Here is a 26,055-nt window from a genome sequence, read left to right as displayed (position 1 = left end):
TTTCATTTTTTAAAAAAAAATGCATAGCTACTATCACCAGTCAGGCTTAGGGATCACGAAAGCCATTAATTTGATACTAATTTCGATGTTTCTAAATTAGCATGGCTCCTATGCAATCTTAACGTCTTAAAACGGGAAGTGTTCTAGAGTACACACAAAAAAGATATATTTATGTGCGTAGTCAACTGTCATATTGCTGGTTTATATCTTATTTTATTGTGTAGGCTCGCATAAATTAAACAGGTTCGTATATGCAATATTGTTAGTAAATATACAATGTTATTCAACCATTCTACTCCTCTACAATTCAAAAATAATAGCAAACGACTTTATTTGGTTAGATCTGGTCAATTCCTATATCTGTAGAAGATGAGTTTCACTTCGTAAATTCTTTCAATGAAATCATTTTATGACAGACGCACACAATATTTATTATTATTATTATTATTATTATTATTATTATTATTATTATTATTATTATTATTATTATTATTATTATTATTATAATTATTTGACAGTAAGTTATTTCGATTTTTTTCTGAAATTTAGTTTTTTATATGGAAAAAGTAATTTCTAAAATTTCTTCTCTTTTACAGCGGCCAAAGTATGTATCTACGTATCTCTTGGAGGATTTTCAATCGTAGCAATCTCCAATGTTATCCTCATTCTTGGAGTGTGTATGGTAATGCACTTTTTATTTTTTATTTCGTACAAAATAGTAGTAGATGATATAAACAAATAAAATTCATTGTTATTAAAAATTTAATTTTATTAATGCTTATTCAAAAATTAATGTTGTATATTTAAATTTATGTGTATTGATATCAAACGAATTTTGGAGATGCCAGAATATTTTACGACGCCGAGTAAATGCTAATTTGTGAAAGTGGTTCACTTTAAATTTGTATTGAACTTCCGTGATTGAAATGACCGAATTTCAATTTGGTTGCTAAGTATGTCGGCAACAAAATGATTGAGAATGACGAAGTTACACGTAACCCCGGAAACTCCATGAATGTTCAGAAGTTAGTCTCTTGCGCCCATTCAGTCATTAAGTGTACTGTTCATTCGGACTAGGCAAAATGCACCGTGCGGAACATTCAGTTATAACTGAATTCTGTTTACATGCTTAAACCTGAACCTTCTACATATCTAGACACCTCACGCTTTGTAAGTACATTTGGCCAAAGAGGGAGTAATCGCTCAATCATACGCCACCAATGATTAAAATTTTCTGCTAGTGATATAACATTGAAAAATGGTATTCACTCAACCAACCGGCAGCATAATTTGATTACCTTCTTAGGAGTACAGTGTCGTAGGATCCTTAGAAAAGTACAAGTCCAGTTGTGCGAAAGTTACGCACGTACGAAACAGTAGTACTTTTCTAGTACATCTTTGTTTCGCAGCTGAACGGAATATGAACGGGCTATGCCATACGATATCATTAGGAATATCCCCTTAAATTTTCTTCAGGAATACACTGACCTGCCCATCAAAGTTTATAACACGTGTACATAACTACCATTTTAAAATATATGTAGATTCAATTACATGAATGGATGGAAGCAAATGATTGAACAATTCACAATAGCACTTTTGCGTTGTCTGTGTCGCTCACTTCTATTGGTATTTAAATGGATACTATTAATATTGCGGTAGATTTTTCATATCTATTTTAGCCTCTCTTGTGAGAATTAATCATACTATTAGGTTATATGATTATGCAGATAGCAAACTCTATTATACAGATTATGGGCATATTGATGCTTTTCTTCAAAACTCAAAAGGTATGTGTTGGTCTAATTCTTAAATTTGGAAAATGTTAAAGAATAGAAAAATGAGTGATCGATATGTTTAACTAAAGCATGTACCTCTGTTCTTCTATGTGTTCAATGTTATCTTTTTTCTATGACTATCGTAGTACCCGTTCTGGGCACAGACAAGAATAGCCTCAATTTCAGCATACAAATGGCTATAAAGCCAATGGCAGATCTAGAAGGTAAGAATTAGGGGACGGGAAGACATAACCCACACTACGATCATGAGATTTGTTTAAAATTAAAAAATATTTAAATAATAGTTAAAGTAATATTAATACACAATAACAGGGGGCTTAGGGCTCCCGGCCCCTGGCAAGATACGTCACGGGATTATTGCAAAATACTAGTTGTAAAATGAATCTACAATTCTGCAGCAACGATTGTAGCAATCCCCTGAGTTTCATGCGAGCAAACACCTGCCTTTCAAAGCTATCTCGCCTGAGGAAGAAGACATTTCTTGACAGCATGTTGACTTGTGAGGAAAAGTTGGTCCTGTACGAAGTTCCACGACAACGTCATCAATGGCTATCATCTCATAAACCGGTTTCAAAGGAGCCAAAACAAGCACTGCACCAGAAGGATCTCTTGCGTGCTTGGTGGAATGCTCTCATAAATACAATTGTGTACTGACAGCAGATGAGCCGTGTTGAAGAAAAACTCTAAACTCTTGAGCCAGCATTTTTGGATCGCAAAGGGGTCCTCCTGTTACACGAGAACGCTATGATAAACATGTCTAGGATGACACGGTAGACCATTCTGCGCCTTCAGTGGGAAACACTATAATATTCACCATACACCCCGGACAGTGCACCGTCCGATTTTCACCGGTTACATTTATTGGAGAATCACTTTAGAGGACGCCAGTTCAAATCCCTTCTTCGCTTGACATTGACAAAAAGTAATCGATGGTGACTAGGCGAATTTTTAATCTTGTAGGTACGTCATAGGTGACATATCGACGCTCAAATGTGTTGGGTGAAAAAGCGACAGAATATTGTTGGTTACTTTGATGAATTGTTGTTTTAAAATTTGAGATTGATGTATATTTAAGAATAACTCTTCCTCATATACGGAGTAATAAAAATACTTGAACAGAAACACTAAGGCAATGTATATACGGTTATTCAATCATACTGTGAAATTATTTAGTTTTATTTTTATATGCCTTAAGAATTGCATGTAATGTTTCTATTCTAAAATTTAATTGTTGGTTCATATATATGTTTCCTATCAGTCTTCGATCTTGCCACCATTTAAATCCAACTTCCGTTTGAACTTCCACTAACAATTCCCAATTCACGAAGCAACTCCTTTCTCTAGGTTAATAAATACAACATATATTTTTTAGCTTTTTTATATTTTTCACTGGTCACTTTTAATAATACAATTGTAACTTCTGTGCCCTTACCTCTCATCAACCCGAACTCTATCTCCTCAACTTTTTACATTTGTTCTTCCCTATATCCTTCTGTTCAGAATTCGAAGCAAAATATTTGCTGCGTGACATATAGGTATAATCGTTGTATAATCTTCACATCTCCCTGGATTCCATTTCGTAGCCATGTGTATCATGATTTTCTTCAGGGACTCCTTTAATCATTCTCCTCTTTCATATATCTGCTTGAATGTTCGGTTTCCTTTCCATTCCCAATTTCGAATACATCTTTTTAAAACTCATCCCGAAGAATACTGAACTTTGTGTAGTTCCCAAGGTTTTCATATTCTACTTCAACATTTAGGTCACATAATCTATTCCTATTCGAATGTAAATCCTCAACATATTCTCTCCATCTTCCTAAGATTTCAATTCTCTTGCTAACACATTTCCATTTCTTATTTTCTACTGCCATCGTAATATTCCTTTGTTTTCCTACGAAATTTCGTAAATTCCACCTTATTTTACATTTCCTCATATTAGCTAACTCGCTCTATTTCTTCTATATCTTCGCATTTTCTTTTGTAAAACTCTTCCTTACCTCAGTATCTTTCACTTCGAAACTTGCTGTATAACTTGTACATCTCTCAATCGTCTGTTGTATCAACCTTTTCCCATTCCTTCCTTTCCCTCATTTATCTAACCTATAGCTTCTTAGCCGTTTTGATTTCACAGTAAAATATGACTTCTTCTGCTGCCTGTTGGATGCAAAACTTATTACAATCCCACCGTCTGTTACTACTCGCACCTGTTCTTGCCGCCTTTGAGTATTTTTGTTTTAATTTTTTAGCGAATGGATTTCCTATTTACTCGTCTTCTAAATTATCAGTATTTTACATCTTGTCTACTTTTCTTCTGCTTATAGTTTTCAGTTAGATATCCACTTTGATCAACACCGGATATAATCAGAAAATTAGACATCGGATATAATCAGACATTGTCCCACAGTCGACATATATGAAAAGAAATATCATAATCCATGGTTCAAATTTTGATAGAGCGTGAAAATAACAAACTTGTATCATTTCCCACGTCTTCTGGGACATATGACGTACTCGAAATATAGGCAAATACATCCAGAAATTCGTATCTTACACATAGTGCACATGCAAAGACAAAGACGAATATGAACCAATTAGGCACATGCAGCACTGCTGCTGGAACACCATACATATGGAAAATAAAACGACATGAGAAATAGGAAGAAACGTCTTAAAGCTCTGATTGTTTACAGCTGTGCAGTAGGAGTAACAAAATGAAACACACAAGTATGTCGGGAGGCTGTACAAAAGCGCTCGCCTAACAAAGTGGGTACTCCTAAAAGAACTGAATACAGATAAAGTGAGGCTCCCTCGGAACCATAGGGCTAGAACTCTCGCTTTCACTCGAGTGGTCGCTGTTTCCAATCTTACTGAGAGCCCACGGCCTCAGATTCAAGACACGAGCAGTTACTTTCCTATTTTTCGCACGTGGGACCGTGTCCCAGCAGTAGTGGGATATATTGACATTTGTCTATTAGCTACATGCCGATATCAACACACACACTGGCCATATTTGAATATCGATCATGCGATCCCACTAGAGACATTCATTTAGTTTACCCAGTTTCTTAGTGAGTGTCCTTGCACAATTTCAACTTGGCCTCAGTTGTTGCATCCTTATTGGTATACAACCGTGCAGATCATATTGCATCGGATTGATGAAATATTATTGGTGAATTGGCAATGCCTTTCATGTTCTTGATGCTATTCCTTTCATTTCCGACGCTTTGAACTCACGTTTACTTAGTATGAGTGCATTTCTGGGCATTTTTCGTTAGGTATTTGCACACATATGAATCACACTGATTCATCTGTTGTGCTCTACCGACACTCCAGAAGTCTTTCTAGAGCATTTGAGTACAAATTTGCTACACTTAATACTCAGTACGTCACTGTTGGCCACCATTCGTACCTGGTGATTATGCAACCACGCACAACAGGCACTAAGTTGTCCGCCAGTTTGTATTTTTCCAAATATCGACTGAATACAAACGAATTATTGTTACCTGGTAGAAACCCCATCAATTCATATCCATTTAGACCAATTTTCATTTGGCAGATTATCCGGGACTCCCTACGTCCCTCTGGGGAATCCATTGCGCGTGCATTGTAGGATAGTGAAACTTGCAAAATTCAATAAAGCAGGTATGACTTCTTCAGTGAATTTTTTCTCGCCCTCTCTACGTTGTATAGTTTCTGAACTATTGGTGTCCGAAAGTCATTTTCCCACGCTTTCGGCACCTTGTAGATCTGAAACTATGCCGATAACCGAAAATTCAAGAGAAGTTCGTCACAGTGGCAAGAGTTTTAACCTCCCAAGAATTATAACACTTATTTTGCAATCCCCAATATATATATATATATATATATATATATATATATATATAGATAGATAGATAGATAGATAGATAGATAGATAGATAGACATATATAATATAAAATTAGAATACTTATTTATCTAATTTAGGCAGCAAGTGTAAAATATAAGAAAATTGATTATGATCTTGAAAATAATATGAATTATTCTTAGGTGGCACCAAATCTTAATTTCGAATTTTGCACAGCTAAAATTAAAACTTCATCGGGGTTTTTGATAGATTTACAGAGAAATTTAGAGATTATTATTCTTTTTTTATATATTAGGGACCATATTTCCTTAGAATGAGTGCTTTTAGAAAATTAGATAGCATGCATCTGTAGAATGTTACAGAGAGATTTATGACAGTCGAGTTACTGTTTACAGTTTCAGTATTTTATTAAGCGCCTATCATGCGGAACGTGCGTGGAGGAAAAAGATTAACAGACAGTGTTCTTTAGTGATATATATATTTCTCTGGTCAAAAGGTAAGCAATACTGAACAATGTAAGGCGGATTACAACAATAAGATTAGTCTGGATGAAAAATGACAATGTTTTGCTTTGGATGTTTTAACTGCAGTGTCACCTAAAACCTGAAAGTAGGCATACATCGTTCTGGACAAGGACTTAGTAAGTGTGTCTGAGGGAGTGTCCCTAATCCAATAGAGTTGGGTAACGGCACCAACTCTCCCAGATAGTATCTCTTATCCCTTGAAGCAATGGAAAATATGAGAAAATCAGTTAAATTAGTAATGTTATAAATGTTATTAAATTTTTTAAAGTTGTGGATTAGAATAAAATAACAAAATGTATTTGGTCTAGGAATTAATTCGTGCGGGTGGACAAGAGATGGCGCAACGAACGGAGCGTCCCACAGTTCCGTGTATCCACACATGTGTTGCAAACCTGTCATCGCGTATCGTTCGTAGTATAGGGCAGTGGATTAAAGCGTCAACAACACCAGTTTGTAGTTAAGTGAACATGGCGCAATTTGTGCCTGATAAAGTGTTTTTGCGGGGTGTCCTGCTGCATTACTTTAACATGCAGAAAAGTGCGACTGAAAGTCATCGTATTTTGGTGGAAGTGTATGGTGACCATGCTCTAGCTGAGCGAACGTGTCAGAAGTGGTTTGCACGGTTTAGAAATGGTGATTTCGGCTTGGCAGACCAAGAGCGAGCTGGACAGCCAAAAAAATTTCAAGACGAAGAATTGACAGCATTGCTCGAGCAGGATTCGTGTCAAACGCAGGAACAACTTGCAGCAGCATTAGGCGTTGATCAAACAACAGTCTCCAAACGCTTGAAAACCATGGGAATGATTCAAAAGATGTCACATTGGGTTCCACATGAATTGAAAGACAGAGACGTTGAAAGACGAAAAACCATTTGCGAATTGCTGCTTCAACGACAGAGCAGAAAGGGGTTTCTGCATCGAATTATTACGGGTGATGAGAAGTGGATCCATTACGAGAACCCTAAACGAAAAAAGGCCTGGGTGAAACCAGGTGAACCAGGTCCATCACAACCAAAACGAGATATTCACTGTGCAAAGGTTATGCTGTGCATATGGTGGGATATGAAAGGTGTGGTGTACTATGAGCTGCTGCAACCGGGTGAAACTATGAATGGAGAACGTTGTCGACGACAATTAATGCATTTGAAGCAAGCTCTGGCCAGAACACGACCAGAATGGGAGAACAGACATGATAAACTTATTGTTCAACATGATAACGCTCGCCCACATGTCGCAAAACCGGTCAAAACCTATTTAGAAAATGTCGGATGGGAAGTTTTACCCCACCCGCCGTATTCACCAGACGTTGCTCCTTCGGACTACTACTTGTTCGATTGCATGAACAACGATTTGATTGGACAGCGGTTTACTTCTTCAGAAGATATCGAAACATGGGTCTCTGACTGGATCGCTTCCAAGGATGAGGACTTCTTTCGCCACTTAATCCGTACATTGCCTGACAGATGGGCGAAAGTGGTGGCTAGCGATGGACAATATTTTTCTTAAGGTATTTATGTATTTTGTGTTTGTACTACAGCTTCAATGTGTGCGTACCAACCGCACGAATTAATTCCTAGACCAAATATAAGGTAAGACTGTGCAATTTTCACAATACATAACAAAATTTTGTAACAAGCACGGAAAATACAAAAGCGTTTATTTCGTAAGAAAACAGCAAAATCACAAGCTACATATTGTGATGCATATTTGCGTGTTCCCGTGCTTGTTACTCTATTTACGTTATGTATTGTATAAATTGAAGTAGCAAACCTAATATATTTCTGTTAATGACGACACTCGGAGAGCGTTCTGAAATCATAGTCAAATTTGGTTAAGAACAGTTTAGGTATTTCAGACTTGTGTCTGGTGAAAGGAACTCTTAAGTTGATTAAAGGGGAGTTCCACTCGTTACTCTCCCTCTGCTTCGTAAAATTTTGTTTACAGAACAAACCAAAAAGGGGTAACTGAACGCCAGAGAACAGGGAAAAGAATTTATTCTCCAATTAGTTCAGCCACATCCATTACAATCCTGCAGCACCGTTCGTATCCGCAAGGCACTAAACTAATATTATTTGACAAACAAAGAACACACATGCCCGAAATTGTTCAGGCTGTTTTTTTAATATTATCTACTTCATAAATGAAAACAGACATAAACGACGATTTTGTATTAAAAAAAATGTTCATCACAAGCAATAACATACCTTACTTTCCTTGTTTTATAATACTTCAAAATGAGAAACATATTAGTTTGGAAAACCACACGAATTTACTGCTTCCTGAACCAATGTTGCGTTAAACAAACGTTATCATCATTATTATTATTATTATTATTATTATTATTAAAATTAGTAGTAGTAGTAGTAGTAGTAGTAGCAGCAGTAGTAGTAATGAAATAATATTTTTCAGTTGTGAGGAATTTCCTACGACTGAACATATGTAACATATTTATCATACAACTAAGCTTTGTAAAAGAAAGCGACCGGTCCGAAAATTAGTTAGTTCCGGTCAAGTACTTACGGTAAAAGGTAGCTAACAGAATTTCAGGGAGTGAGATATTCCCAACGATTGCACACATACACCATATTATAATTTAACTCTTCTTAACGGAACAAAGTGATCGGTACAGAATTGGTCACTTCCGTCTAATTGCTTCCAGTATTCGTCGTTCGAAATTTTTCATCTTTGCCGGTTGTTGTGTGTTCATGCCATTGCACACTAGAAATATAAATATATATGAAATAACTCCTTTGACACCTCACTTTGGAAACTGTAATATGCATCCTATACCGGAAGTGCCCGGAACTGAGTTAGGGTTCGCGTTTTTAGTGAAGACAGCTTGAATAATCTATACGTTGCAGATATGGAAACCGGATATATTTGACATAAAGTGAATAATTCCGTTTCCGAACATTTTCTTTTGCAAAGAACACTTCATGAACATATATGTCGGATGTGTGGAATCGCGGTAAACAAGTCATCCTCGTAAATTATTTTAGATATCGTATTATGAACGTGGTAACCGAAATTGACTCATGTTGGCATTAATGTTTTTCTATTATCAAAACAAATTGATGGATATGTATGTTTCACGTGTGTAATCGACGATAACACCTTAACGTGGAAACTACTAAATATCGTGTATCGGAAGTAGATAATCAAAAGTAACTAACTGGGATCGATAGCTTCTCTTCATCAAAACGACTTGGTTGATATAATGTTGTATGTCTGTAATTGTAGAAAACACCTTTCCTTCGGAGTCTGTATTAAATGCGATGTACCGGAAGTTGTTGACCGTGACTACTGCTTTACCTATCTCTTTCTTCAAGGCAAGTTTAACAGAGATTTTAGGCCAACATGGCTATTTTGTACGGAACTTTAACATTCAGTCACATATGACAAAAAAGATAGCCACCAACACATACCGTTGTCTTTCTTAACAGCTTAACAGCTAACGGTGTAGGATGTGAACATTTGAAATGTGAATGCAGTTTTGCTCGTGTGTATACCGAGTATATCTAATGCCCTGGGATCGTTACAAAAGCAGAACGTGTCTACACAAAATACTGGAATTCTTTCATTTATAAATATTTGCCTTTTAATAGCCTTTTCTTCCTTTGTTGAACACTGAAGAAAAATATTTTATTTTTCTCAATTAGTACAAAAGGCATTTGAATCTGTCTTATGTCTTACTAAACTACATCCAAATTAACTTTGATATTATTTTCTTCACAATTAATGCAAGAAACAAGATTTGGAGGTAGAAATAAATGTTTTATTTTGCTTTTGTAAACGATCGGAATGCATCTTTTTCTTCGTCATTAATGCTCAAGTGTCATTTGATGATAGGATCGTGGGTTTGGCTTATTCATTAAAAATTTACGTTTTGTTGTTACCACGTATGCTGTGAGTTGAATACGCGAGAAGTGTTCTTTCACCTTTTGCATATATCGTACTTTTCTGTTCTAAAATTTCACTCTTTACAACTGTTTTACCTTTAATGCTTTATATTTCAAGAAATTAGCACCTTACTCCACGAAATTAGTGTTAAAAGAGGGACAGGAGTTAGTCTAAAATGTACTCTTTGAGTTGTTAATTTCTACCAACTGTCTTGCCTAACATCATAAACTATAGCCCTGACCATTACATTAAAGAAAATATCCTTACTATTTCATGCAAAATCAGAAATTTCAGAATATACCGTAACATCCTCACCAAATGAAATGAACTCATCCGTTTTCTTCTAAATCACTTCTACTACAAGCAATAGCCATAAGCCTCTAATTTCAAACAAAACACACACTCTATGTTTCATTAAATTCTAATTTTCATGAAATATTTCTTGTTTATTAGGGAAAGGGATAAAATATAATTTCTCATTATTTTCCAATTGTGATTCCAACCATTGGAAACAATTGAGAACCTAAAATAGTATGTACTACACAGTGCCGATTTAGGTGCGATGGGGCCCTAAGCAATTCAAGGTAATAGCACCCTTTATATTTCTACATTCCATTTTCAAAGAAACCTGTCATCCTCTTGGTTATATAGTAATTTATGGACCTAAGAGGTACGTAAGTAAGTTTACATATAAAATATATATTCCGATAACTTACTGTTTGAAGGTATTACAGGAAAATGGAATATTAGCGCCAGTTTAATTTAATCCCAATGATGCCCATTTATTATCTTTATTTCCTTTTGAACCAACTATGATCAAGGCTTCACTCCATGCTTCTATATGTGGTGGCCGCATCATTTCTAATTTCAAGTTGTTTCCATTCAGTTTGGTAAAGCTTGAAATATTTCAAAACATCCAATGCACATAAATACAGTCTGAATGTCATCCAGGCTTGTACTGCCTGAAGCTCAACTCAGCTGTCAACGAATCGTGTATTTTTTTCCATGTCACGTTACTAGGGTAAATCAATATGGATTGAAACCCTCGAAAATTAACCTAGAGGGCCCGCGGTAGCTCAGTGGTAGAGCGTTCACCTCTGGTGCTTGGGGTTCCGGGTTCGATACCAGCACCCGCCAAGTGAACTTTGTGGTTGACAAACAACGTGTGCGTTTGTTTCCTTAGGGTTCTCCAGTTTCCTTCCACTTTCTTCATTCCACCATTTCTTTCATTATTCATCATCACCGTCTCCTTTAGCCTAACCGGCATATCCGTGGGCGTAAAACTCAAAGATTTCATTTTTTTTTTTTTTTGCATGTGCCAAGAACAAAAGGATCAAATCACTATGATTGGTGCTTCTATTCTTTTGTTTATCGATCCGTTATTGGTACTCTATAGATCACTATGAAAATCAGGGCTAAGGTTAGCAGTTCTGAAAGTTATGCAATACTTCCGTACACTACTTCTCTTTCTTAAATACAGCAAAATATATATAATTTCGCCATATAAAAAGTAGTGCCGCTTATTGCTGTAATTCCCTTATACTTTACTATTATTGCGTCAGCTTGTCGTTTCATGTCTTCTTTATATGCACTCACTGTTACCAGACTTAATATCTTATCGAATTCCAATGAGTACGCGAAAGGATAGCACTAGACTTCTATACACGTGCAAGTAGAAGTTATCGCATCACTTAAACTGTGATGTATTATTACAGTAGATTACGTCTCATTGCTAGGAAACGTGTTAGCCTTTACAAGCTGGGCTCTGAAACACGGTCCGCATTACAAGTGAAGCTGGGAACTGGAGCACCATTACAAGCAAACCTTGGAAACGATTGTCCTGTTAAAGCAGAACTGGGCAACAGAGGTCCCATTGCAAGCATGTTAGGAAGCAGGACCCCATTTCGTGCTTCGTAAGAATCTAATCACCGTTGTTGTATGTGCGTTTTATCTTATTTGATTTTTCGTATTATTTGGAAATGCCATTCTTTAAAAATTGACTGACTTTTTCACAACGTCTAGGTGATAATCTTTTCAAAATAGAAGGATGAGGTAATACAATATCGAACTATTTACCATAATTGACTTAGTTCAATAGGAGAGATTGAGGAAACCCAAGGAAAATATACACCTAAGTTCATTTAAAATTACTTATAGTGGTAAAGAATTTTAAGGAAACTTATTTGTTTGTAAAATTTAAATAACGAAAAATCAACTTTGAGCGAAACGATATTTTTATTGTCTTCTCAACTTCGAATTTCAGCGGTAACCAATTCAAATCAGCCAGATAGCCTCAAAAATATATTTTGCCTAAATCATATGATCTTCATATTTTTGTATAGTATTGTATTGCTTGCTTTCAACCCCTATACATGATAGAAATATACAACAACTAATAGGCTTATTGCTTGTAGTCATAAGCCAATTCGAAACAAAATAAAATCAATTTTACGATTGTTATAGTTGACCATACAAACCGACACACATACGCACAAATACTGATTGAGTCTAGTGATGGAGCTCGGTAGACTTTCTTTAACTATAACAAATGTCTCTGTGCATTGTACAATTGAGCGAGCTTTTTAGTTCTTATTTGTGTCCTAGTATCCTTGACCATTTGCACTATTTCATACAAATGAGATTTTTTAAAATGTATTTTCGACCAACTGTTTTTAAATCTGAGGGGAATAATTCACTCTCTGGTTATTGCCTTAATTCAGCTCTACGTACTAAAATTGTGGACAGGGCTTAGAGAACAAAATTCATATTTTATCAGAATCTAATTTCTCTTACGAAAGATTTCAAGGGTCGTATTTCCTATATCACAAGGTGGAAGTTAAATTCATTCCTTCATAGTGCACTGATTTGGTAATGATGAGCTGGACATGGCTGGAAAGTTCCTGATACGCATAGCCTATATCCTACAAAATCAAAATGTTTTCTTTAGAAAATTTATTGTAGAGAATGTTTGTTCAATCGGTAAACTAATACACCCATAACTTTTTTCCCTTTTAACCACATTCTGGAGCAAAGCAAATATATCTAGATATATCTCTCTATTTATATACAAGTCCCTAGTATGCAACACTGATTAACAACTGAACTAATGTAAGTTTTTATTTAGTGTGTAGATTTGAAATATGTAATAATCTGACGTAGTGTTATTTGATGCAATACAACTTTAAATTGAAATTACTAAACTGTTAATTTGCTTGTACTAAAATGTATGCCAAACAGTGTTATCCATATTAGGATTGTGTGAAATTTAGCGTTTAATATCTATGAGTTTAAAACTTACAAGATCATATTAAGATAATTTGTACACATATAAGTTAATTACCATACGTCTTATTAATTCCTTCGACGAAAAGAAAGGGAAATTAAAACAAGTAAAATTTGTTTGATTCAAACATAGATCGCTTGATTGCTGCGTAAGCAGAATACCCATTATACCACACATTAACATACAGATAGTGATCAGAAAAATGGAAACACATGAACGAAATTGCAACTTACCAGATTAATATGGTATCGGGCCACCTTTCGCCTTCAGCACAGCCTTGATGCGACGTGGGATGGAGGCATAGAGGTCGTGAATGGTAGCAAGTGGAATTTTACACCATTCCTCGTGCAGGGCATCGGCCAGTTCTCTGAGAGAGGATGGAGGTGGAAATCGTCGCCGGAGTCGTGTTTCCAAGACGGACCACAGATGTTCAATTATGTTGAGATCTGGAGATTGGGCTGGCCAGGGGAGGTGTTGCACTTCATCCGGATGTTCCTCCACGCTGCAACAACGCCAGCTGTGTGAATGGGTGCATTATAATCCTAAAAGATGGTGTCATTGTTCGGGAACAACATCCGGAGCATACGATGCAAGTGGTCTCCTAAAATTACATAATCGTTGGCAGTGATTCGTCCGCTTTGTGTGACCACAGGACCCAATGAAAACCATGATATGGCGGCCCACAGCATCACCGAGCCGCCGCCATGTTTCACAGTTGTGTGGAGACACTGCAGATCATCAGCTTCTTTGGGCGTTCTCCACACATAAACACGGCCCGTGGTTGGGAATAGGATGAAGGATGACTCATCCGACCATATCACACCTTTCCAGTCCTCAACGGTACAAGTTGCATTGTCGCGGCACCATTTGCGGCGTGCGAAAGCGTTATGGTCCCTGATGAGCGGTTTGGCCAGTGCAACACGACCCCGTAAGTTCATGTCATGTAATTCACAGCGGACTGTGATTGTCGAAACAGAGTGGGGGAGGTGCTGATTGAGTTCCTCCGTCACTTGCTCCGCAGTGGCACGACGGTTCTGCGTGACAATGCGCTTTAATATCCGGCACACAGTGGGGCGAAAACGCAAAAAGCTGGCCAAAAGTAAAAAAAACAAAAGTTAGTAATAGAGGAATTTTTTATGTAGTTGGCTAGACTGATGTTAGAAGGGCGCAAATCCATAAATAGGATAGGGATTTTACTTTATTCCGACTACCTGAGCCACTCTTAAAAAGACGCTTTAGCAGGTCAAATACGTAGAGAACAATAGAAGAATTGTAACGCGTCCGTTGAAACGGTTGTAACTTTCGAACGCGTTCATAGTTTTTAAATCTGTAAAGTTTTCATATATCCCACTGGTAAGTAAAATAATTGCATGAAGTGAAAAATTAATAATAACGATCTTACGATGTAATAATTTATAATTTGAATCACAAGTTAGGCAAAATTTTTACATTATTTATATATTTTATTAACTTAAAGCGTTGAAAACATTATATGCACCCTCGTGCACCACGTTCATATTTTGTAGAATGGTAGTCTGAATATTAATTAATGCTGTCGATAAAAACGTAGCTGCCAAAACGTGCCAATTACGAAGCGTGTTGATGTTAATCATTGTTCATTTAATGTTACAGTGACAAGCCGTTGCAGTTATCATAACCGAATTAAATACCAATATTTGTGTCATTTAAGTAATAATACATTTCTAATAAATAAGAACGTAAGTAACAAGTAATTGTTTATCAAAATATGTGAAAAAAGTGAATGTTGTTAAAGATACATTGTGAGAATTACGAAGAATGTTGACATTCTTATTATTCCGCCATTTTGGATCCGCAATTTTTTTTTTTTCAACTTTAGTTGCAGAATCGTAATAAGCAGCCTCAATAACCCCTTTATCGCCACTTTTGAGAATATTTCTACGAACTTTTCGACTTTTGCAAATTTTATTCCGCCATGTTGGATCCTCCATTTTGTTTTATTCAACTTTAGTTGCAGAATCGTAATCAGCAACCTCAAAAACCTTTTAATACTAAATTTTATTCAATTTGAATATAGTTATCATATTTTGGCCAACTTTTTACGTTTTCGCCCCACTGTGCGGCGTGACCTGTCACTCATGATTTTCTTCCGCCCACTGTTCCGCTTCTCCGGTGTAGTTTTCCCGTGTGTTATGTAGGTCGTCATCACCTTCGATACTGTCCCACGCGACACACCTAACACAGTATCCACTGCCGCCACACTCACTCCACATAACCGCGCACCAACAATTTGCCCTCTTCGAAAATCTGAGAGCTGTCACATTTAACAATATCTCCGTCTGCTGCAGCCATTGGACACTGCTGTTCCACTGCGCCTGACGTAGTATGGAGACCGATCTAACACACCACCACCAGCGATCCGGCGCTGCGGGCGCAACGACACCACTGCCAACCCATACATCTGACATGTTGCCAACTACTGGTGTTTCCATTTTTCTGATCATCATCTGTACATTCCCCTAACTTTAAACTTTAAGTACTCAAGTGATTTTTTTCATAATGTGTGGAACTCAAGTTATACAGATTTGCTGGATTGTTTGCTTGATACATGCTTGATACACTATTTCTGCTTTGTGTGGATTAATGTTGTTTATCAAACAAAACACATCTTGTTACTGCATCTATATTTACATTCTTGAGATTTTAATAAGTTCATTTAAACGATAGAGGGACCTGAATGTCTCATACATTCCATTGCAAAGAGGGGTAAAAAATACCATCGAACGGAGATTCATTTTGTTTTGTAACTAATAACACATATATTTGTCAGTTTGGGTGTAATGAAAAATGTCCGAAAGTAGAATTCAACAAGGAGTACGTTATTATTTTCTCCTAATTTAGAGCTGTATCAGAAAGTAGAATTTTAGACTCATTCCTTTGTTCAGAATTTTGTTAAGGCTTGCGATACAGTCCCTTCAAACGTATCTCCGATACTGCTTTAACCTCACTAGGTAGTATGGAGTAATTTGATGGCGCTACAAACGTCTCTAGATGTTCAACCAACCTTATACGTGACATTTCTATGAGCCAATCGTAGTTGTAAGCCTGTCAAGTACTGGAACGAGTGTTTGTAGAGGTGTTAATGTACAAAATACATTTACTTTTAGAGTTTCTTCACTATTAGAAGAGTGTATTACTGTTGAATGCATACCACTAATCTAATATTTAGAACTAGGAGCATACATGGCATATTATTACCCAACATATTCGATGAGAGAAAAAAAACGAAAGTACATTGATATGTAAAATACATAATAGTTAATACCAACAAAAAATATCAAATCACTTGAATATTTTGTGATATTTTATGTCACTATCAATTCCCAGTGGGACACACGGTCGAAAAAGTGTAAAACGCCTTTTCAGACCACTCACCTTAAATAAATATTTTTCTGGGTTTTCCTTATTCGCAATAGGGAAATGTCGGGGTTGGTACCAAATTGATAGGTCCCAGGCCGCTTCCTTCCTTAAACAATTCTTTCTTCCTTCCCTTTACCGGTTAGTGTGCTCGCCGAGGGACGTAATCCCTCAAAGATGACGGACTAAATGGGCTTAGATTCCGAAAGCCCAGAAATCCAACTCTAAATCCTAAATCCTATGTCACTAGCAGGTACGTAAAAGAGTGTGAATTTGATAACTGATGAAGGTTTAAATAACCGTTAAAAATTATATTAATAATGCAATAATGCAATTGCAATAATACTTAACCAACAATAATATTTGGTCTGGTAAATGAGACAGCGGTAATCCAACCAGTTTCCTATAATTCCATCATGCTCGAACTTCTTCATGAATAGATGACATGTTAGACTATAATCTGTTTCAGTCTGATAGGTAAAAGGAGAAGTTTTCCCCCCACCACTCTCAAGCACAGGTGAATGTTGGTGTTCCGTTTTATACCATCAGCCCCTGCACACGGAGGTATAGAGTAGGGATGGGCAAAACCTTTTTTATATAAAAACCGAAAACCGGTTTCTATAAAAACCGAAACCCGAAAAACCGACATTTCGGTTTTCTCCAAAACCGGTTCGGTTTTCACCGAAACCAGGTTCGGGGAAAACTTTTCGAAAACACATAAAACTATTTCTGTGGAAATGGATTCGGTTTCCGGAGAACAACGAAACACCATTCTGGTCAGAAAGAGAACAAATTTTGAAAAAAACCGGAATCGGTTTCGAAGAAAACCGAAACCGGACCAGGTAAAAAAACGAACCGGTTTTGGAGAAAACCGATAACCGGTTTCGGTGAAAAACCGATAACCGGTTTCGGTGAAAAACCGAACCGATTTTGAAGAAAACCGAAACCAAACCGATTTTGAAGAGAATTTTCAAAAACCGGTCTCGGTGTTTCTAAAAACCGAAAACCGAAAAAACGGTTTTTGTGCCCAGCACTAGTATAGAGTGTATCTTAATATGTATAAATAATAAATACAACTTTCATAATAACCTTACGTATTTTAAAACACTGAATTACATTTACTTGTATTAGTGAAATAAGTAAGACGTGCTATTATAATGCAAATTTTGTTGAACAGTATATTGTTAATTTCCTTCTTCTTGGGAGTCGGGGTTGTGACATAATGTTGGAATGGGAAGGGGATATCAGGGTTGGCAATTGAGTGAATATTTACTTATTGATACAATAATATTAGAATAATATAAAATCGAAAACCGAAAATGAAATATTTATAAGTTTTACGTGCCACGATTATGCTAAAAGCTAGGCTAAAAGAGATAGTGATGATGAGAAATGAATGAAATGGTGGAATGAAGAAAGTGAGAAGAAACGGGAGAACTTTGAGAAAACGCACGTACACGGTGTAAAATAGAAAAATAAGTACAATATGTATGAGTGGGTTATCAGAGCCTTAAGATGATTAACAATAAACCCTGAAATGATAAAAAGAGCACTTCTCTTTTCCTCTCTCATGAACATGTTCTTCCATTACAAAGAGGAAGAAGAAAAAGAACTATATATATATATATATATATATATATATATATATATATATATATATATATATATATATATATATATATATATATATATATATATACTGGTAATAGTGTTATAATTTTGTTTGCAGAGCCTCTCTTGCAGAAGAAGGGGAAATTTTTTATTTATTGTCTTAGAAATATTATCGGCGTCCATTAATAGGAATAATCATTTACAGTAGAGACGGTTATGGCGTGCAGGATATAAAATTAAATGAAATCATTGAGTTTTACGTCCTACGGATATGCCCGCTAGGCTAAAGGAGACTATGATGATGAGAAATGAATGAAATGGGAAAATGAAGAAAGTGCGAGTCCACCACAGAGTTCAATTCGCGCGAGCAGGGATGGAACCAGGGACCCATGCACTAGAGGTGAACTCTCTACCACACACCCACTGCGGCCCCCGTCGTACAGGATAAACCAATGTTCTAACAACAGTTGATTATTGTATAATCAAGATAGAGTAACGAATACCGATAAATTGGATTTCGTCCAATTATACAATAAGAACGATCGCTTTGGCTTAAAGAGCTCAAAGGCTCATCGTAGCAGAAACAAACATTTCCATTCGATTATAACCTGTGAAAAGTCAGTGTACCATGTTTGTTATCAACGATCCTGCTTTACATTGTCCGGAAGCCTTCTATTTCGCCCATCTAATAGTCTCCTTCTCCTAGACTTTTCGAATAGGACTTGGTAACTTGGTGCGTATTTCCCACATAGCAACGTGCCATGCTTATCTTATACGTATTTACGTTTTCTATAATATTCTGTGAGTTGTAGTTGTTGTGAAATAAAGGCTTGTATAGCGTTTTAATTCATCTCAATGTATAACTCTTCTCCTCCAACGGGGGCGCGGTGACTCAGTGGTAAAGCGTTCACCTCTGGTGCTTGGAGTCCCGGGTTCGATCCCAGCCCCCGCCAAGTGAACTTTCTGGTGGACAAACACGGTGCTCTTGGGTTTTCTCGGGGTTCTCCTGTTTCCTCCCACTTTCTTCATTCCACCATTTCACTCATCTCTCATCATCACCGTCTCCTTTAGCCTAACCGGCATAACCGTGGGACGTAAGACTCAAAGATTTCATTTCATTTTTCTTTTCCTCCAAATATTATTTATCAATACTTTATTTTCGAAATCCCGCAATTAACTTTCTTGTTTTAGTATTAGGGATCGACTTCCACATTCATACAAAATTGGGCACACTAAGCTCTTATTAATATTTAGATATTTGTTAAGACAATAAAATGTTTGAAAGTAGGGTACACTTTAGTACAATATAATATACAATATTTTCTGCAAGACAAAAATTAAATACAGCAATGGTTTGTTACTCAGGGTTGAACAACAGTGTGAACTTAATATGTTCACAAGGTTGCGTTATATAGCATTGGTAGATGTAACTGCTATCCTTGACCTATTTTTATGCATATTTTAACCTAAAATAGTTTGGAGCCTAACCAATATTTCTGGAAGTTTTGATCGAATTTAAACAACACAAAATAATGCCTACTTTACTCTCCTCCTCCTCCTCCTCCTTAGGAAATTTGGCCCACCTTACAACCTCCGTCTCCATTTAATGGCGTTTTTAGATATTTTCCGCTTAGGTATATATATATATATATAACCATTCTCTGAATTCAAGAAGGAAATATTGAGTACATAAATTAATTATCATATGGATCTTTGTATTCCATGTAGTCTTCCATAAAATGATTTCAAGTAACTAATAGAATTATCCATCTTTTTACTCCAATTGGTTACTAGGTGGTATTACGAAGTAGAGCACCATGATTCGAGCTAAGGCTGATCTGAACTTCTGAACTTGCTTGAATGTCAATGTTAGTTTTAGTCTTTGACATAAGGAAGATTTTTACCTGTGAATCACGAATGAGACGTTCCAATGATGGTGTACTGGAATAGGTCCTTGTATGAAGTCAAAGATTTGCAAACTGATTATATTCAATTGTTTCAGACTTGATATTTTAGGTTACTTCCACATCAGTCCTATTCCTTCATTCTTAATGCATTGAAAGAATATATTATTTAAATAACAGGTTATAATTTCGTTGTATTTGACACTCGTTAAACAATATGTTCCAAACAAGATAGATTTTTCTTAAAATGGATACATTTTTCGTCCATGTTCATCATGACAAAATTCTGATTAAGTGTTCCACCCAAACTCCAATTGTCTTTGAATCGATGAAAAGTTATATTTAAGTTGGTCTCCATATGTCCATGCATTTGTAGTACCAGTAAATGGGTTTGATACAAAACATTGGATAGAAACTATTTCTGTCAGACGCAGATACTTATGCCGTTGATTTCAATGCCTAAACTGTCAGATGTCTTCCAAAGGTCCTGCAAAAAGTAAAAGGCTGTAACTTTGTTACCATATATTCTATTTCAACAAAACGTTTAGTGGACTTGTAAGAAAGTCTGAAATTTTGTTTCCACGCATTTTATTAACGCCAAACCTCCAGCTGAGAACCATTTATGTCTAAACATTACTGAAGTCTTTTCGGGAATCCAAGAATGGCATTTCGACATGCTTTATCCGTAATACTCCCAATCATATCACGTATCTTCCTCCGAAGATCCTGACCATCTTTCGGTTTTTGCTGGCAAACTTCTGTCTTCACATGTCCCCAAAGCCAGTAGTCACAAGGCGTGAGATCTGGCGATCTCGCAGGCCAATTGATTACTCTCTTCGGCCGATCCATTTGTTGGGAAATTGCTTACCAAGGAATTCTCGCACGTGTCGGGAAGAATGCGGATGGGCTCCATCCTGTTGTGGGTGGACCTCATTGATAATGCCTAACTTCTGAAGCTCCGGAACAAGAAAGCTAGTTAAGATATGAAGGTTGTTGGCGCCATTCATCGTCAAAGAAGAAAGGTCAAATGCAGTGTGTCATTGAAACGGCACACCACATATTTAACTTTGGAGAATCACGAACATGTGTCTCAAATTCGTTTGGGTTCTCAATTCTCCAGATTCTACAATTCTGTCGGTTTCCTTACCAGACATATGAAACGTGGATTCATCTGAGAACAGTAACTTTGATAGAAGCCCTGGATCGCTATTCAACCATGCAAGCATCATTTCACTAAACTCACTTCTTATGTCACAGTCTTCTTCTGTCAATTCCTGTACAAGTTTGAAATTGTAAGGCTTTGCTTTTATTTTATTACGAACGATTTTTTGTATCGTTGTCATTGTCATTCGCAGCTCCAAGGATTTGTGTTTCAACGATTTCTTTGGATTTCGCTTCACGCTTTCTTGCGCGAACTGAGGCACAGCAACACTGGTTGTTGGCCTTTTGCTACGAGGCAAGTCCAAGACACTTAAAGTAGCTAGGAACTTATCGTACCATCTCTTGATACTTGAACCTGCAGGTGGTTGTTTTTGATATTTTTGTCGAAATTTTCTTCTCACCAAAACACTAGATTTTAACTCACAAAATTACGCCACACATGCGCTTTCTCTTGAATAGGCGCCATCGTTGTCAAGTGATTTGCTGTTATGACGTCAAAGTTTACATCCGCTCATTGTTGCCAACTAAAATTTTAACATTTCCATGAAACATTACGAAACAAAATACAAAATTGTAAGTAGTACTTTAAAGTTAAAGCTTTTTACTTTTTGCAGGACTTTTGGAAGACTCTGTATTATTCAAATAATAAGTTATAAATTTGTTCTAGTTTACGCTCGTTAGACAACACGCTCCGAGCAAGAGATATATGTCTTTAAGTATATATATTTTGCGTCCATGTTCTTCATGACGAAAGTCTGCTTAAGTGTTCCATTGACACACCAATTGTCTTTGAATTCATGAGAAGTTATGTTTTAGTTGGTTTCCATATATCCATGCATTTGCAGTACCATACATGCTTAAGATACTAACTATTGCATACAAACTATTTCTGTCGGACGAAGTTACTTATGGCGTTACTTATATATATAATGTTCACATTATTGCCTACCAAATTTTCACTGCAGAGGAATTCTTACGCTTTTCTTTTTAGATATGAAGGGATGTGAAAAAAAACTTACGTACCTCTAGATTTAGGATTAATGATCGTATGTATCGTTGTGCTCTTCTACACGGAACAACTCAATATATTTACACAAAGCATCTCAATTGATAATTGCATTGCAATCGTTCCAACAGTAGTGAGTATTACCCAATAATATGTAAGTTTTGCCACCCCACTAAGAGAAACAACTCAGGATATAAGCTATGTTATCCCTGTTTGTTTCAATATATATTCGTAGAAGCAATGGGATTTTGTGTAAATTATAATTTCAACTTTCGTTACAGGAAAACGTAACAATCGTTAGGATATGGTTTGGTGGAGAACTAGTTGGATTCCTCACAGTTGCAATAAGTGGATTCATCATTGACGTATTTTTAAGCCGAATTGTCTCAAGTGGTGTAGTAATTGGTGTTGCCTTTCTTTGTGTTGCCTTTATGGGTAAGATACTGTAATAATTTCTGTTTTTTTCTTAATGTCGTTATCATATAAAATCTTTTCACAGTAGATGTTTAGGGAACAACAAAATTATTTAAACCAAATTTGCTCCTCACTGATGACACTATTGTGAACATTCAACATCAAACATTTTTTTGGGGTTTGAGTGATTGTTTCGTTTATTTCTCATTCTTCTTTTTCCAGTGCTATTCATTCCTCTCGACCCCAATGGTTTTCTCGAAACCCTAATCCCGTAAGTCATGTCGGCGCAGGGCACATCCTACTGAAAGGAATTGTTTATGGGATATGGGAGGAGCTGACCATATAGGTAGATCGTATGAAAAGAAAGAAGTCAGGTGAACTTCGTTGATACTAACTCACTAATTCTTACTTTTGATTTGCCTTCACTTCGAAATTACTTGAAAGCTTGTTATTATCATCAGTATAAAACCAGCAATCTGACTCAGCGGATTTTTAGTGATTTTTGTAACTAAATCTATTAACGTATTCTTCTCTGCTATGACCCCTTTCTCTATTGGGATAAAATGGTACAGCTTTCTTCAACCACTATTACATATAGCAGAAATTACAAGAAAGGCCAACAAACATTGTTTTGAATCTCTATTACACACGAAAGGCTAAGAAGACTTTTCGCAACCTCCATTTAACATAGCAGAGAATTACCTGGTATAGTAAAGTATTTCCCTTCCAGTCCCTTTTCGCAACCTCTATGTAACATAGTAGATCTTACAAACAAAAGGCTGTGAGAAGCAGAAAAAGCCCATTAATTCTAATGGCTGATTTAATCCTGTGAGAAGATGACGTTGTTCAAAACGTATATTGCTATCTGCGTCTTTTTTTTTTTTTTTTTTTTTTGTCACTGGCAGTATCTTTAAACAACTTTTCGGTCTGAGGATAAGTTGGTTTGACGATATCATAACTCAACAGGTTTCCAATGCAAGCGATATGGATATGTATATAATGAACAGAAAATAGGTTGATTATTTAAATATATTTTACCTAGCACAGTGGCGTAGGATTCCCCAAAGCTCCGTGTCACGCAGAGAGGGGTTTGTGATTACAGAGCTCCGAACGAGGCTAATGAATTGGATGTAGGATTCCCGACAGAGCCCTTTAGCAAGCTAAGCCAGGAGAAATAAAAAGCCAAGAGTCCTGTAGCAGACTAGAGGCTTGAGGTTAGGTTACTCCTAATGTTCCGAAACACACAGTAGGAGGGACATGAGTGAACTCCTAAACATCCGCTGTCGACTACTGAATTTATGAATTCCCAGACGGTGGTGGCGCTGCTGCTCCGATGTTGTCGTCTGCTTCGTAGGAGGAGCCAGAAATCCCTCGTCTTCTGGTTATAGTAGATCCATGTGCTGCATGGTATCTTCATGTAAAACCGTGTGGTGGTGTTTATAAACATAAGCGTAAATTGTTGTTTGTACACAATACCACGTTGAATATTGCACCAACTTGCTTGTATAAAATAAGCCCAAGTGTTATTTTTCTTCTTTTGGGAGTAGCACCATTAAGAGACGACACACAAAAATCAGTAATAGAACTGATAACACTATGTGCACTTAAAAAATCACTTTTCAAACACTATTAAGGCCATGGAAGAAAACACTAAACAGTTATTCCTTAAACACAGGCACGATCGGTGCACATTAAGAGTGTCACTTCATTTCCCTCGAGGAAGAGTTGCTTTAAACTTTGGCTTTGGTTTGTTAATTTATGTATATTAGCTCACTAATGTAAAAGGTGTTGAATTCTGTGGAATAGGTTGTCCATTAGGAGTATAAAAACTACTAAATGTGTCCATTTGAATTGGTGGAGATACATCTACACAGAGTCGTTTGGACGTCTTTTGGTTCCGAGCGAAGACGGAACGAAGAGCGAAGGTGATATAGTAGGTATAAGATAAAAAGAGTTACAAATACTAAAAAGGATGCGGTAAACCCAGGAATGTAAAGATGATTTACATTGGAACGTTCGTGATGCAACCGGCGTGATTTCTTGGTCACCCTGTGTAATTTGTAAAGTTTCTAAAATATTTGCAGGAATCATACATATGTAAATAAAAAAAACTCCAATTGTTAAATGCCAATGATTATAATAATGATGAACTTTAATTCCTGGACATCCTCTATAATACAACTGAAATCATGAGCTTTTAACATCTTGTATAATGTTTATGTTGCCTGATGTCGTGATAATATGTAGTTCATAGTGAAAAAAGAAGAAATAATAGGTAAAATGAATAATTATATGTTACTGGTCATTCTATAGAACATTTATATTTTTAAATACAGAAGTGCAATCTCAGCGTTCTTTCATTCAATGAAGAATAATGAATCAGCTTTTTCTAAAAACAGAGAATAGGAAGCTTTTGTATCCCAAAGAAAAGTTGTTTATTCAACTGAATGCTTGTCTTCGTCTTTCTTCTTCCGAATGGCTAGTACTATCTTTTTTCTATGTAGAATGTGATAATGATTAAAATGTTTTATGCTTTACAATGTTCTTAACCAATTGAGATTTGTTTATTTTCTTATCCTGTTGTTTTTGTTTCGTGCTGGCAATTGAAGGAAGAGAAATACTTAAAAATGTAAAATACTATCATGTATCTTTCGTCTTGCGGTCTGCCGTCATTGTATTTTCGTTTACATGTCTTCGCTCTTAGAGCAAAAAGTAGGTAAGTATCCTGATGCTGGGTTTCATTTAACTTTTCATAAGATGGCTTACTTCTGTTCACAGAAATTACATGTGTGGATTGACGATGAGAATCGGGGAACTTAATCATATAAAGATTGGATTGATTCTTTCGAGTATTGTTGCTGAGCCGACAAATTTAGAGGAGAACGTTTCTGGTACTCGAATTTGAGGATTTAGATAGAACACATGTATTTTTCCCTTCCTAAAACTAGTTTTTTATTCTTTGCATCATAATATTTCCTTTCCTTCTTATAACTTGCTGCTAAATTGTCCCGCACATTTCCTGTAATCATTTCCAAGTGTTCTCTGTCGTAGTTAATGCATAATGTTAGAGTTAATGCAATCGCAATATCAAAGATTGTTTTGAGTCCGTAACCGTGTAACAAGAAAAATCTTGAATACTTAGTTCCAGCCTAGATTAATGTGTTGATCGCAAAGGATATATATGGAATGAACTTCAGCCACTGATTCGAT

General features: G+C 36.3%; 1 protein-coding gene across 2 annotated transcripts in view; it reads left to right on the top strand.

Moving 5' to 3' along the window:
- LOC145681643 (uncharacterized) overlaps positions 1-26,055 on the top strand; it is a 238,272-nt gene that overhangs the window by 150,301 nt on the left and 61,916 nt on the right. For both annotated transcript variants that reach the window (XM_081753264.1, XM_081753263.1), the window contains exons 3-4: positions 597-682; positions 22,713-22,866. In XM_081753264.1, the coding sequence (XP_081609390.1) occupies positions 597-682; positions 22,713-22,866 (240 nt within the window). The remainder of the gene's footprint in view (positions 1-596; positions 683-22,712; positions 22,867-26,055) is intronic.

Source organism: Thermobia domestica, chromosome 3 (genome assembly GCF_964235325.1).
Source record: "Thermobia domestica chromosome 3, izTheDome1.hap1.1, whole genome shotgun sequence".
Classification (NCBI taxonomy): Eukaryota; Metazoa; Arthropoda; class Insecta; order Zygentoma; family Lepismatidae; genus Thermobia; species Thermobia domestica.
The sequence above is the reverse complement of the archived record's forward strand: the minus strand, read 5'-3'. Positions and strand labels throughout refer to the sequence as shown.